Source organism: Sapajus apella, unplaced genomic scaffold (genome assembly GCF_009761245.1).
Source record: "Sapajus apella isolate SASKATOON/1434 unplaced genomic scaffold, GSC_monkey_1.0 scaffold4, whole genome shotgun sequence".
NCBI lineage: Eukaryota > Metazoa > Chordata > Mammalia > Primates > Cebidae > Sapajus > Sapajus apella.
In genome coordinates, this window is record NW_022436944.1 from 2,742,017 (window position 1) to 2,757,716 (window position 15,700).

The window sequence follows — 15,700 nt, forward strand, 5'->3', positions numbered from 1 at the left end:
TAAGAAGAATATATAAGCGTTAATTGAAAAACTCTGATATTTTGGGGTAGGAAAACTAAGAGAAAGCCAAGCGAGTTGGCTCACATCTGTAATCCCAACACTTTGGGAGGCTGAGCCAGGAGGATTGCTTGAGGTCAGGTGTTTGAGACCAGCCCATGCAAAGTAGCAAGTCTTGAAAATACAAAATATTAGCTGGGCGTGATGGTGCACATGCCTCTATTCCCAGCTACTTGAGAGCTGAGGCAGAAGATTCCTTGAACCTGGGAGTTTAAAGCATAATGAGCTATGATCACTCCACTATACTCCAGTCTGGGCAACAGAGCAAGATCACCACTGTACTCCAGCCTGGGCAACATACCAAGACCCTATCTCAAAATAAATAAACTGAGAAGAGTCACTTCTTTGGATATCCCAGGAGGTCATCAGCTTTCAACTTTTACGTGCTGTTGAAAGCACTAACCCAAACTGTGTGTACTTGGTATAATTTCCTTACAAATTAAAGCAGTAAAGTGAGGAATCAAAAATGCAGTTCATTTTAAAAGTTGTAAAAATATGAAAAAAATGCATGAATGCTGGTGGGGTAAAGTGAGGGATGTGGTACCTACACATAAACAACATAGCTTAGGGAGGGAAAACAATCAGGTATCTTTTGCATGCTGACTGTTTATGGCTACCCAGGAAGATGCCCCACAGAGACACAAAGATGTACCCCTGGAACTTGGAGCTCGGGACATGCAGTTCAGCCAGAGACTTAGACTCAAGTTTCAGTTCTGGCTCTGCTGCTTAATATTTGCTTTTGGCGGGTTCCTCATCTTTTCTCGGTTTCTCACTCTGCGAAGTAGAATCTCACTGGGGTAAAACTATCTATGTAGAATTTCTTACCTGCTGAAGTTCAGGGAAGGAAAGTGCCTTTTCTCTTCCCTATTTAAGGGCTCAGCTTGTGAGGCACGGTCCTCATTGGTTTATCTCTTCTTCCCCCTCACCTCGAGCACCCAGCACATGTATGAGCCTTGTGAGGTAACTTCATGTCTCAGGACATGTTCGTGTGCCTGGGCTCCAGTTCTTCTGAATATGAAAGTGGAAGGAAATCATCTCTAAGGGCTCCGTCAAGCTGCCATCTTATTATTTCATATCCTGCTTTTTTATTCCAAAATCTAGCAAACTTAGGGGAATGTCAAAACTTCATTTCTGTGTTATATTGATGGCTCCAGAGACATCTTGGTTCAAGTGTAGAATTCATTTTACTGTACACAAGTGAAATTATATGTTAAAGTGCTTTGGGCTGTATTTAACAAGAGAGCCATATTTATCTTTGTGGGGTTTTTTTCTTTTTTCAATTTACAGCAAGATTCCAATAGCAGATACAGTGCACTGAATGTCCAACACCAGATGTTGAAAGTGAGTAATTTAAAGTTGTTATTCATGAATAAAAGAAAGGACTAATACTCCAACTGACTAATGGCCTGTAAAGTGATTAAAGAAAGTTTACAGAAGTTGATTTCTATTGTAATGTGGCATATTAGTCTATCTATCTGGCTAAAAATTATATATAGTTGTAATGGCCCCTCATATTTATCACTCGATTACATAGAACATTTTTAATTATTACACACTTTCTTATAAATCAGGCTTTCTGGCTACCTTATTTTCAATTTTATTCTCTCTGTTCATTAGGGTTTTATGTTTGTTTACTTTCTCACAGTGATTTTCCTTAGATGTTTTCTTTTATCTTATACAGACTGGAGGCTGTAGAACTATTAAAATGCTTCCTTCTTGTTACTAATATTTAATAAATGTCCTTTTACTTACCACAGGAACACAGTTTATTATTTAAAGATTCTCTTCCTTGGTCCTTGAGTAAAACTCATTGTGAATCAGGAAGAGGTCGTTGTTTCTGTCAAGCTGGAAGAAACTGGCAGCATGCAGTTATGCCCTCTCGGCAAAATGCAGATCATGCCGGCATCTCCACCCCACCATCCCTCCCCCGCTCGCCCCCATCCGTTTTCTGTTTGCTGTTGTCTTTCCCTCTCATATCAGTAGGGCATGCACTTTTTATTGAAACTGGAATCTTTTCCTATTATCAAGAGTGCAGTAAATGAATTAAAGCAAACCATGCTTTCACATTAAGCACTTGGAGACTGTAGTGTTTATCTAGATCGTGATTACATTGTAGGATTAAAATCAGAAATAAGGTAAATAAGAGTCAATTCTCTAAACAGTTGATTACTATTCCCAAAGGGAAAAGTCTCATTTACTCTCTCGCTTTTGAACTGAGTTAGCAGAAAGGCTCAAATACCAAGGAAGAAAAATTAAATGCATTGCTGGGAAAACATCAGATCGAAAAAGGAAATCCATAATACCCAGGGAGGGATAATTTTGCCATTAGCTTTACCTTGTCTCCACAGTAATTTGTGTCTCTGGGAATTTTCCCACATTTTTCTCTTTTCCATTTCTCATGCTAACTTCTTAAAAATTAAGGAGAAAATTATTTTTGGCTGTGATCCCCGCTGTTCATTTGAAATCCAGGGGAAGTGGAGGGGAGCTGCACAAATTAAAGCTAACTTGAGAAAAACAAAGCCTATTTCTTCATTTGTTCATACTTTCTTGCTTTCATTTGTTCTTCTATGCTGTCAAGAAATAGACTGTCCTATAATTCAGAGAATGTATATTTCTACTCAAGTTTTTAATCTTTGCAGAGCCAACACGAGGAGCTAAAGAAACAGCACAGTGACTTGGAAGAGGAACATCGCAAACAAGGGGAAGACTTCAGTAGGACATTTAATGACCATAAGCAAAAATACCTGCAGCTGCAGCAAGAAAAAGAACAAGAACTTTCTAAGCTAAAAGGTATTTGGAAATCTAATTAGCCAGTTTATCTCTAAATAAGTATTGATATGTAGTCTTTTGTTTTGAGTAGTGATTGGTTTAAGTTTATCATGTGGTCCTTCACCAGCCACTTGCTTCTTTGTAACATTTCACATTTGTTTTCATCTGTTTGGGTTTGCTTAGGGAAGCAGAATGGAATACTTAGTGTATTTTGCTATATCTCAGTGGGGCACATGGCCCTGTTGGGCTAGACAATTTTTCTCTTACCTGGGTGGTGAGTCATTTAGCATCTCTGATCCTTACCCACTAAATGTTATGCTTCTCAGTTATTGTCACAATCAAAAATTGCTCCATCTATTTCTAAAAATCTCCAAGGGAGCAGAAGCTTGGTGTTGATTGCTAATAGTAACTGCAACAAGCTCAAGTTCTAGAGGTAGACTGCCCAGGTGAATCTTGGCTTCTTCACTAGCAATGTGACCATGGGCAAGTTGTGTGACAACTGTGGTCTTCATTGTCTCATCTGTAAAACTGGGATAATCATAGAGATATCAACCTTGTAGAATTGGTGTGAGAAATAATTTACATAAAGCATCTAGAATAGTTGCTCATACATTTGCTACCCATCAACATCTGTGTCAGGTATTTTCATAGTAATAGGAACAAAATAGATCACTTTTCTGAGTGCATGTGAGTCCTGGATAAAGAAACCAGTGCATTGTACAATCAGATCTTTAAGTGAATTCCAGATTAATCACAAGACACACATGTCTTCTTCCCCACTTTCTGCCAGGCACGGTGGCTCGCACCTGTAATCCTAGCACTTTGGGAGGCCAAGGCAGGTGTATCACTTGAGATCAGGAGTTCGAGACCAGCCTGGCCAAGGTGGTGAAACCCTGTCTCTACTAAAAATACAAAAATTAGCCGGGCATGGTGACGCATGCTTATAATCTTAGCTACTGGGGAGGCTGAGGCAGGAGGATCACTTGAACCTGAGAGATGGAGGTTGCAGTGAGCCAAGATCATACTAACCACTGTACTCCAGCCTAGGCAACAGAGAGACTCTGTCTCAAAAAAAAAAAAAAGGTTCTAAATAAGTTTAAAGTGAGATAATTGGTTTTAAGAGACAGTGCAGGCAAAAACAGTGGTGAAATCCAAATAAAGTTTGTAGTCTAGTTCCTTGTACTGACCCTTTGGTAATGTACCATATTTATATAAGATGTCATCGTGATGGGAAGATAGGTGATGGGTCCTTAGGACGACTCCATACATTTTTTGCAATGTTTCTCTATAAGTGTTTCAAAAAAAAAGTTACAACAAAACACATGTAGGAGTTAAATAGTCTTGAGGCAGTACTGTAAAGGGTTAAGGGTCTATACTTTCTGATTATTTTATTCTTAGATATTTTAAAAATTTTAAATTATTTTTAAAAATTTGACTGAAATGCTGAAGCTTTATTCTTAATTTGTGAAGAGAATCAAATCTGGGACTACACCTACTCATTACATGTTATTCCTAAGGGTTTACTTATTAATATAAACTTTTCATTTTTAATTCCTAGGTAATGAAAATTCCTTATCTTTTGTCTGTAATGCAAACGTTGTTTAAAATCATTTAAAGTACTGAACTGGACTGGATTGCAATGTCCAGCTAAAACCATGTTACATACCAATACAATATGGTTTTTGTTGATTTTGAATATTGTATTGTCAGAGTTCAAAATAAATTCTAAATTAAATTATAGGTGGCTTTAGATAGGAAAATAATAGAATCAAAATCTTGAAAGTTTCAAGGCTTTATGTGTGATTCTTCTTTTTCTAAAATAGAAACTGTATACAATTTGAGAGAAGAGAATAGACAGCTAAGGAAAGCACACCAAGACATACATACACAGCTTCAAGATGTCAAGGTAAAAGAAAACCAAACGTTTCACTATTCAGTGTTTGCCTGCTTTCCTTGCTAGAATGACTTTAAAAGTCATTCCCTAATTGGCCTGCTTTACAAATTCACGTTGTTATTGTGGGTTTTGCATTAACTAGAGTGTACCTGATACTTTTACTACTTCAGCATTGTAAGCTAAAAGATGGTCTGAAAATTAGTACTGAAATTATTCTTTTGCTAAATAGTTACATTTTAATAAGCCTTTTATTTATAAAATTTATTGAAAATGAGAGATTTGGTTTTTTGTTTTGATTTCACTGTAAATGATTATGATATTTGGGAAGCACAGTTTAGATTGTGGAATACTACATAAAACATAGTCTACTCTCTACAGTGATTTTTAAACTTGACACATGCTGCTACAACAACAAATAAGTAACGTTTGGGGAGCCATTCCGCCATCAACCAAAGAAGAATGTGTCGTAGAATGTTAAAGCTCAACATGTAAAATTCTTTTTTGTGTAGCAACAACATAAGAATTTACTCTCCGAGCATGAACAACTTGTAGTGACTTTGGAAGACCACAAGAGTGCACTAGCTGCTGCACAGGTTAGAAGGGTAGCAGCCTCTATGGGTTCTTTTATAAATCTGCTTAACATTTCTGAATTCCTTTATGCATGTAGTCTTTTACAAGCCAGTCGTCAGTGAGTTCCTAAGGACAGAGCTATCCTAATCCTGAGGACCATGCATGCTTTCAAAATTTAGTCAATAAAATATTAAATAAACTTTTGATTAATTTTTGCACTGGTTATATGGTACATATGATCATTTCTTTCCACTCCAGTCCCTAATTGCAGTAGTCTAATAACTTGTTTAAATCACAGAAATGATCTCAAATATATGGTCTTTTGCAACTATCTTATCTGTGTTGACTTTTGATATAGGATCTGTAGGATTTTATGGGGCTAGCTGCCTAAACTATTGTCAGACTTTTTCTTCTGTGCCTTCCTTGCTCCCAGCATTGCAGCCTACACACCCTCCTTTTGGAAGGAGGCTTTTGTGTTGTTGGTCAAATTACAGCAAAGAAGAAAAGTCAACAGAGAAGGAAAAATAAGAGTCATCAGCTCCAGTTGTTCAAACCTAGAACAGCCTCTGGCACAAGGCAGGCTCTCAGTATATATTTACTGAATAAACAGGGGAACAAATACAAGTGTTGGAGAGCTTATTAAGCGATTTCATGCTAAGTGTTACACAGCTTTCTAGTAGAAGCAAGGAAACAGGAATGGCTAGGTTAGTTGCTGCATTAAACTAGGTCTTAACTTTAATTTTAACTGAAGGAATTATGATAAAAGAGCAAAGGTAAACTATCTGTGCTCATCAGGACACCCATATTTTGTTTTCTTGTCTTTTTAAAATTATTAAAAGTTATAATTTTCTGTTCCTGACCTATCTCAGAAGCTGTAGCATCTGTGTTTGTGAAATTCCTTATCAAGACAGTCATTGATGAGGTGTCTCCTCCTAAGCTGTAGCTGTGTGGTGATTTTTTAGAAGTGTATAAATGAAATTGACTTCAGACATGATTTCATGTCACATCTTCTTTATATAAAATTTTGTCAAGTATTATTTTATATGAGGCTGTTCTTCATACTATAAATGTGACAAACTTATTTGAGTGCTCTGTGTGCTGTAATGGCCATAAACGTTAGACTAAGCAATAATTTGAAAATCCATAGATACATAAATAAAATCATTTATTTGATGACCATAAACAAATTCTGGAGTAGCACCCTGACAGTATTACTTGACAGGGTTTTGTAATAGAAAAAAAAAATTTTTTTTTAGTTAATCTATGTGTATGGTTTTTATTTATTGAAATATCTTTTTTGGGGAGGATACTCAAGGTTCATCCTGCCTTTAAAAAAAATGTCAGAACTAGGTGCAGTCCTTAATTTAAGCCATATGTATTAGTCCCTTTGGGCTGCTATAACAAAACACCCGAGACTGGGTGGCTTATAAAGTATGGAAATGTATTTCTCACAGTTCTGGGGGCTGGAAGTCCTCAATCAGGGTGCCAGCATTGTCGGTTTCTGGTGAGGGCCCCCTTCGTCCAGACTGCAGACTGTTGAAGTCTCCTTGTATCCTCACATGGTAGAAGGAAACCTACAAAGCTCTCCTGGATCCCTTTATATACAGGCACTAATCCCATTCTGGAGGGCTTCAACCTTATGACCTAATTACCTCCCACAGGCTCTGCCTCCTGATCCATTGGAGGTTAGGATTTTAACATATGAATTTTTGAGAGGTCACAAACATTCAGTCCATAATACCATATTAAGACTTTCCCCAGATCTCTTTAAAAAAACAAATGCTGTTTCAGGCACCTACATTTCGCATGTAAGTCATCTTAAGAGATTCTGTCTTGACAACCTGATTTTTAAATGTAGTTGAGTATTTAATCCTCACAACCTTGTCAGTTATATAACATTGTACCATTTTATAACTAAATAAACTGAGATGAAAAGGGAAGTAAAGTAGCTGGCCCAAAATCAATGACCAGAACCAAGGTTGAAGCTCAGGTTCTCCTCACTTCAAAGTTACGCTCAATGCTTAAGTGATGTTTTTTGAGACTTCCTGCATCACAGCTACCTGGGCCCTGCCCTAGACCTGTTCAATTATATTTTCAAGAGTAGGGGACCAGGAGCCTACATTTTTAATATGGTCTCTAATTGTGCAACACACAATTACTACCTTCAAAGATTATGTATCTAGAAGGAGAAAGAAGAAGGGGTAGAATTCAGCTTTGTGCATTGCTCCATATGTATCTTAAAATATTAAAAGCATCGCTATGTGGATGTCATTTATTTTTTACCTCCAAAGTTGGTTTGCAAATGTTTAGATTTCTCAGATAAAGGCTATTGCTACTCATATGGTGCACCTTTGTACAAAAGTATTAAAAGGCGGTGCCCTGGGAATTATTTAGCAAGCAGACTTCTTTACCCTAGTGTAAATTAGAAGGAAACAAAAAGCACCTCTCTCTTGGGGTGGAAGAGCAGTGTGCCATGGTGCATAGCTATGGCAGCAGGAATGCTGCTGGGTTCTGGCCCACTTACCTGCTGTGCCCCGCACACTGAGGAGGTGGCCCTCTCTGGGAAGCTTGTTGAGAAAAAGACTTCTGTGTTCTCTATATGTGTTTATATATGTGTTTACACACACAGCATTTCTGTTTTCAGGATAACAGCGTTGGTGTATACAATGAGCAAAGTATACACAATGTCTCTTGATTTTGTTAATTAAAGTAATTGGTTTTTTTTCTGATTTTCTAGCTCCTTGTGTTAAAAATATTACACAGACATCCACACACCCCATCCCATATACACACAGATGCAGCTGTATGAGCAGATGCTAGTCCTATACCTGTGTTAGTACCTTCGTCACTTTAGAAGAAAAGACCATTCGGAATCAAGGATAAAAATGCCACTGTTTTCCAGAAACCACAGAGCATAGTACAGGAAACATTCTGACAAATAAAGGATTCTATTTCAGCACAAATTAACTGAGCGGGAAAATGGTAGCCTGAGTAATTTATGTGTGTGTGTGTGTGTGTGTGTGTGTGTGTGTGTGTGTGTGTGTGTGTATAAATTTATTTTAAACCTTTGAGTCCTTTCTACTGAAAGATTTTACTCAGATCATACTGGTAAAAGGTATCTGCACTTTTATTTTTATAACTTTGTGAGTTTTCAATGGATTTTTAATATGATAAAACATCACATAGCTGTCTTTTAATAGTGATATTTATATTAGTAAATTATTTACAAAAGTCCTGACTTAAGTGTAGTACGGGAAACTAACATCTGTCTGAGGTATTTTTTCTGTTTCCTTCAGCTCTGTTTCTAATTTGCATGTGCTCAGAAATGATTAAGCATGCCCAAGTAAGAACAGTTAATGCATGGAAACAATCTGCATATTTTTCTGACTCGTATTTAGGTACAATATTTTTGTCTAGTTGTACAGTTTACCCAAATGCCCATCTATGAATGATATCTTTTTCCCTCCTCAAATTGTGCAATTTGTATCCGATTGCGCAATGTATATGCAGACTCAAGTTGCAGAATATAAACAACTGAAAGATACTCTGAATAGGATTCCAAGCCTTCGAAAACCTGATCCAGCAGAGCAACTAAATGTGACCCAGGTGGCACATTCTCCACAAGGTTACAACGCAGCAAGGGAAAAGCCAACCCGAGAGGCGCAGGAGGTAAGAGGCGTGAACTGGAATCTATGGTTAGGTCACTTTCTCTGTCGAGCTGCCAAGAGAGGAGCTGCTCTTAATATTGCCAGCATTTCTCGGAGAGTGGTGGTTCTCAAATTTAAGTGTAGATCAGAATCGCCAGTAGAGCTTGATAAATCACAGGTTACTGGGCCTTAGGCCCAGAGTTTCTGATTTAGTTAATTTGGAGTGAGGCCTAAAGATTTGCATTTCTAACAGATTCAGCTGGTCTAAGTAGTACACTTTGAGAACTGCTGCTAGTATTTTCTTTCTTTCTTTTTTTTTTTTTTCTGAGACAAAGTCTCGCTGTGTCACCCAGGCTGGAGTGCAGTGGTGTGATCTTGACTCACTGCAACTTCCGCCTTCCAGGTTTGAGCAATTCTCCCTGTCTCAACCTGCCAAGTAGCCGGGATTACAGGCACCCGCCACCACGCCCGGCTAATTTTTGTATTTTTTCATAGAGATGGCATTTCACCATGTTGGCCAGACTGGTCTTAAACTCCTGACCTCAGGTGATCTACCCACCTCAGCCTCCCAAAGTGCTGGGATTACAGGCATGAGCCACCATGACTGGCAGCTGCTAGTATTTTCTGAGAAAGACTTTAATGGCTTTGTCTTTATTCATGCAGGTTTATTTGTCTTCAAGGAGCTGTAGTATATGAGTTTTTCAAGGTTGGTGATTTTGAAGGGGTTAGAGTGAGAATGTTAAATAATCATGAGGATATTATGTGATAGTCAACCTGCTCAAATATTAAAGTTAATAATATATTTGAACTTGGAACAGTGCTAGGTCTATACAGAACATGTCAAAATTTGAATTAAATGACCTGTATGACACTCCCAGGGGTATGAGTGCTAGTCATATAATACATTTTTTTCTATTCTTGTTCTTCATAAAAATTAAGCCCTAAGAATATCTCATAAGTGAGACATCAGAAGTAATTACTATTATTTATTTCTACAAAGGTTTTTTTTACAATCATCTGTAATAAAAAAAAAAAAATGGGAAATATGGTTATCTTTCCGGCAAAGTGGTTGTTTTCAACTTTTAAGTTCAGGGGTACATGAGCAGGTTTGTTACATAGGTAAACTTGTGTCATGGTAGTTTGTTGTAAAGATTATTTTATCACCCAGGTATTTAGCCTAGGGCCCATTAGTTATATTCCTGTTCCTGTCCCTCCACCCTCTGAGAGGCCCTAGAGTGTTCCCCTCTATGTGCCTATGTGTCTCATTATTTATCTCCCACTTATAAATGAGAACATGTAGTCTTTGACTTTCTGTTCCCATGTTGGTTTGCTACAGACAGTGCCCCCCTGCTCCATCCCTGCTTCTGTGAATGACATGATCTTGTTCTTTTTTTGTGACTGCATAGTATTCCATGATGTGTATGTATTGCATTTTTTTTTATCAAAGTCTATAATTGGTGGGCATTCAGGTTGATTCCATGTCTTTGCTATTGTGAATAGTGTTGCACTGAAGAACATACACATGCATGTGTCTTTATAATAGAATGATTTCTATTCCTTTGGGTATATACTCAGTAATGGAATTGCTGAGTCAAATGGTATTTATATTTTTAGGTCTTTGAGCAGTCTCCACACTGTCTTCTATGATGGTTGAACTAATTTACACTCCCATCAATGGTGTGTAAGCATTCCTTTTCTCCACAACCTCGCCTGTTATTTTTGACTTTTTAATAATAGCTATTCTGACTGATGTGAGATGATATCTCATTATGGTTTTGATTTGCATTTCTCTAATGATCAATGATGCTGAGCTTTTTTTCATACGATTTTTGGCCATATTGTTGTCTGTGTTAGCCTGTTTTCATGCTGCTGATAAAGACATACCTGAGACTGGGCAATTTAAAAAAAAGAAAGAAGTTTGATTGGACTTACAGTTCCACGTAGCTGGGGAAGCCTCATAATCATGGCAGAAGGCAAGGAGGAACAAATCCCATCTTACATGGATGGTAGCAGGCAAAGAGAGAGAGCTTGTGCAGGGGATCTCCTCTTTATAAAACCATCAGCTCTCTTGAGACTTATTCACTAACATGAGAACAGCACAGGAAAGACTTGCCCCCATGATTCAATTACCTCCAACTGGGTCCCTCCCACATTGCAAATCTAAACATTTGCAAACCAACTTTGGAGGTAAAAAGTAAATGACATCCACATAGTGATGCTTTTAATGTTGTAAGATACATATGGAGCAATACACAAAACTCAATTCTACCCCTTCTTCTTTCTCTTCCTAAACACATAATCTTTGAAGGCAGTAATTGTGTGTTGCTCAATTAGGGACCATATTAAAAATGTAGGCTTCTGGTCCCCTACTCTTGAAATTAAAATTCAACAGGTCTCTGGCAAGGGAATTCAAGATGAAATTTGGGTGGGGACACAGCCAAATCATATCAGTGTCTTCTTTTGAAAAGTGTCGTTCCTGTCCTTTGCTCACAAAGTGGTTTTTAACATTAAAGAGAAGACTGAGAAAACTTTCCTCCAAGTTACCGTTGTAAGGGAGTAACTAAGTTGATGTGAGCAGACTGCATTATGAGCCTCTTCACTCTTTTCAGGGTATCCTTTAACAGACAGGTTCAGTATGCTCATAGACTCTTGTTCTTTCTTAGGGTCTTATGTGAAGGACTAACTTAAGAAAGCATGACCATATCACTGGCCTGGCAGTTGGTTCTATTCTCTGCTCTTGACAGACTACCAGTTTACTGGATTAGTCTTCCAGTGACTCAGCTTCAGTTTTTCCATCTTTGAGGTGGAGATAAGACTTATCCGCTCTAACCTTCCTCACTAGGATATTGGGAAGATAAATGACAAGTGTTTGAAAGTCCTTAGATCTCTTTAGAGAAATATTTTCTGTAAAGCCGGGGCTGTATTATGTCAAGCTTGCCAGATATGTGAGGATACTGGTATAATGTGCAACTCTAGTTGTCCTCAAATGTCGGAGAAAGGATTTTCTCCCCAGTTTATTAATACAGCCCAATTTCTCACATTTGATAATTATATCTCTGGCTAATTTAAGAATAGAGTTTCACATTTATTTCAATTTTGGAAGAGCAGTCTGACCAAAGAAGATACAAATTTTTTCTGATACTGAAGCTTAAAGAGAAAAAAAGGGTGATTTTTTTTTTGTTGTTACTATATCCTCTTTCTTCCTCACATTCTAGGTAATGCAGATCATACAGAGATCTCTGAAACATAAGAAGAACTGATTTGAATCAACTAATTTTAGAGAAGGAATATTCTGAAAAAGACATTTCTTTTTTTTCTGCTCAGGGTTTTCCATATTAGCAATAAAAAATGTTTACAAAAGACTCCTGCTGTTTTACCAAGAATTACTACTTTAATACATTAAAAATATTTTATTAGATCTTGCTTAACAGGCACTATGTTGAACTAACATGGATGTTCATTAGTAATAGCATTCTTTTTTAAATTAGTAAACCAAACTAATTAAAAAAAAAAAAACGAACTCCTCAATTTTATCTTATCCTTCTCTTTTCAAATTATTTAAAACAAAATTTTACATTGAAGAAAATTATGTAAACATTTCATCACTTGAAGTTTGAAGTTTTTTTCCTTTTTATTCTAAGGGAAGATAGGAATTTCATTACTTCTGAGATATTGGTTACTTGTAGGTTTTATTTTCCAGGTTATTTCTTCACAGATGAAGTTTCGCTTATATTCTCTATTTTATAAGTGAGATTATACAGTGAGAAAATTGACTGATTCCCTTGCTGCTGTAGAGCCAGGACTGTAGATATTTCTAGACACCTGCTTATGTTGTAGCTCCATAGACATGGAACTAAAGAAATTACATCATTACTTTTGAAATGGAAGAGTGTCATTCCCAGTGATGTGCTTGGCCTAGGTGTCTCGAAATAGTGATGTGTGGCAGAACTATGAAGCAATTCCTGGAAGAGCAGAAGAAACAAAACTCTATGCTCCCACCCATAAGGAGGCAGAATTTCAGGCTGCTCCAGAGCCAATCCAACAAGAAGTGGAACCCAGAGAGCATGAGGAGCATCAGGTGGAAGAAGAGCACAGAAAGGCCCTGGAGGAGGAAGAAATGGAGCAGGTTGGGCAAGCAGAACACCTTGAGGAGGAACACGACCCGTCCCCCGAGGAGCAGGATCGGGACTGGAAAGAGCAACGTGAGCAGCGAGAGGCAGCAAACCTGGAAGGGCATGCGCACGCTGAGGTACGAGGCCACCCACTCATGGCATGGCATACTGGAATGGAAAACCTGGCTTTATTTTACCTATTAAGATAATATATCAAAATCTTTACAATTAAAATGTGAGTGATTTTACTAAACATTGTGTGCACATATTTAAGTTTTCTCTTGTAATGTTAACAGCATAGCTACTTGCATACCTCAGAAAGATGATGGGTGATGAGAGAGCACACCTGTTAAATGTGTGCATTGTTCTTTTTCTCAATTGTATACAGTCAGAGATTCAGCCTCACATCACCTTAGTAGAGTAGAACAGGTGAGAACTGGGTGGGACACCTTCCCAGTTTGTTCCCAAGTCCTGTCTCCAGCATCTTAAGGCAGACAAAAGGCTTGTTTTCTATGATCAGGCATCCTCCTCTCCCTGTTCATTTATTGTCAGTATGTTGGCTTTTGCATTCACCTTCCAGGTGGATATTTAATTATCAAAAGTCTGATTTTACTACTTGGGGATATTCTGCTAGATGAGCATATCTTAAACAGCCTCTGCTCAGGCTCCTCTTACTGGACATGCAACTTACACATAAGACTTTTCCCTTTCTTTAAAAAAAAAATATGACCAGGATTATTATATATGATGCTTTAAAAGAAAACTCAACCTTTCCTCTTTTAAACCAACAGTGCAGCTAGATGTCTATCTTTTACTGTCTGTAAACTGATTCTCAACAGTAGGTTACCTGGACTTTACATGGATGCTGATCATCTTCTATTTATAACTCTGAAGTTTCGTTTGGCCTCAGATTTTCTGAGATTTCAATCTGCTTGAGGCTTTAGGCTGAGCAGGTATGAAGACCTCTGTAGTTGCCCTCTTAGGTAGTTGCAAACTTAGAAAGCTTCTTCCAGTCTTGTATACCTTCCCCAATAGGCGAAGTAATTCCCCAGCAGCTTTACTTCCTAACTCTCTACCCTCTTTCCTTTGGTGAGAATTTTGTGTGCTTTTGTTAGTTGGGGTATGGCAGAGAGGATGTGGAGTAGCTCATTGGGATGCAGACATTTTTTATTGATGCATAATATATGTATATATTTTCAGAGTATGTGTAATATTTTGAAATATTCATATAATGTATAATGATCAAATCTAGGTAATTGGGGTATCCATCACATCAAACATTTATCTCTTCTTTATTTTGGGAACAGTCAGATTCTTCTCTTCTAATTATTTTGAAATATAACATAGATTATTGTTAACTGTAGTCACCCTACTGAACTACCAAGCATTAGGTCTTGTTTTTTCTCTCTCACCATATGTTGTACCATTTATCAATCTCTCTTCATCCCACTTTCCATCTTCTGGTAACCACCAATCCACCTCTATCTTATCAAGATCCATTTTTTTAACTCCCACATGAATTGAGAACATGTCACATACAGCTAGTGCTTGACTTACGACCATGATTGGTTCCGACAGACCAGTCATAACACGATTTGGTCATAAGTTGAGTAGGCTATATGTATAGTACTGTGAAATGATGTTATAAAAATCTTTAAGTCATATTTTATCATAATTTTCTTTCATTATTGTTATATATCATAATTTTCTTTGTTCATTTTATGCCATTTGTATCATCTCTACACCATTTTGTTTCTTATTTTTACATTCGTCAGGTTTAAGTAAAACACTGCATTACCAGTACAACTGGTTTAATATTTGCAAAACATACAAAATTGCAAAATACAGGTGCATACAAAAATACAAAAATACAGGTGTAAAAAATACCATAGGAAACATTTTCCCAATTGCAAAACATATCAAAATATATAAACATGTAGGAAACATTTTATTGGCCGCTGGTGCTTGGCTGCGGATCGTTGATGTCATCATCTGAGGCAGCAGTTGGGGTTACCGGAGTTGGTTTTTTCATAAACATGCTGAGCTTTGTCTGAATTGTATGTTTCTTTTTTTCTTCATAAATTTCACGATACGGACGAAACACATTGTGCGCCATCTGTTCAATCCTTGCAAATAGTTCGATGTTTGGGTCCATTGCTTCAAAATGTATAAGAAGTTTATTGGGAGGGGTTTGATGAAAAATATCCAGGACACAAAACACAAATTGCTGTACCAAGTCTGGGATAACAGTTAAAATGGTGCACGCGGAGATGGTAGTGCTGCCGGAAGCGGGTCCTCACTGTCGTACGCCCAGCTGGGCAACGTTTGCGCTGCCAGACGTGGAGCAGTCGTGGTTAGCGATTGTGGTCGTAAAGTCGAATGGTCGTAAGTTGCATAGGTCGTGAGTCGATCAATACCTGTATGTCTTTCTGTGCATGGATTTTTCACTTAACATAATGACCTCCAGTTCCAACCATGTTGCTGGAAATGACAGGATTTCATTCTTTTTTATGACTGTGCATATGTACCACATTTTCTTTATCCATTCATCCATTGATGGACTCTTAGGTTGATTTCATATTTTAGCCATTGTGAGTAATGCTGCAATAAAGCTGAGAGTGCAGGTATCTCTTCAGTATAGTGATTTCCTC

At 37.6% G+C, this 15,700-nt stretch overlaps 1 protein-coding gene across 6 annotated transcripts in view; it reads left to right on the forward strand.

Moving 5' to 3' along the window:
- GOLIM4 (golgi integral membrane protein 4) overlaps window positions 1-15,700 on the forward strand; it is an 85,877-nt gene that overhangs the window by 53,165 nt on the left and 17,012 nt on the right. For 4 of the 6 annotated variants that reach the window (XM_032261230.1, XM_032261225.1, XM_032261260.1 and 1 more), the window contains exons 4-9: window positions 1,345-1,398; window positions 2,697-2,847; window positions 4,650-4,732; window positions 5,230-5,313; window positions 8,801-8,959; window positions 12,857-13,186. In XM_032261230.1, coding sequence (XP_032117121.1) covers window positions 1,345-1,398; window positions 2,697-2,847; window positions 4,650-4,732; window positions 5,230-5,313; window positions 8,801-8,959; window positions 12,857-13,186 — 861 coding nt within the window. The remainder of the gene's footprint in view (window positions 1-1,344; window positions 1,399-2,696; window positions 2,848-4,649; window positions 4,733-5,229; window positions 5,314-8,800; window positions 8,960-12,856; window positions 13,187-15,700) is intronic. The other 2 variants (XM_032261246.1, XM_032261237.1) reach the window with 1 other exon arrangement.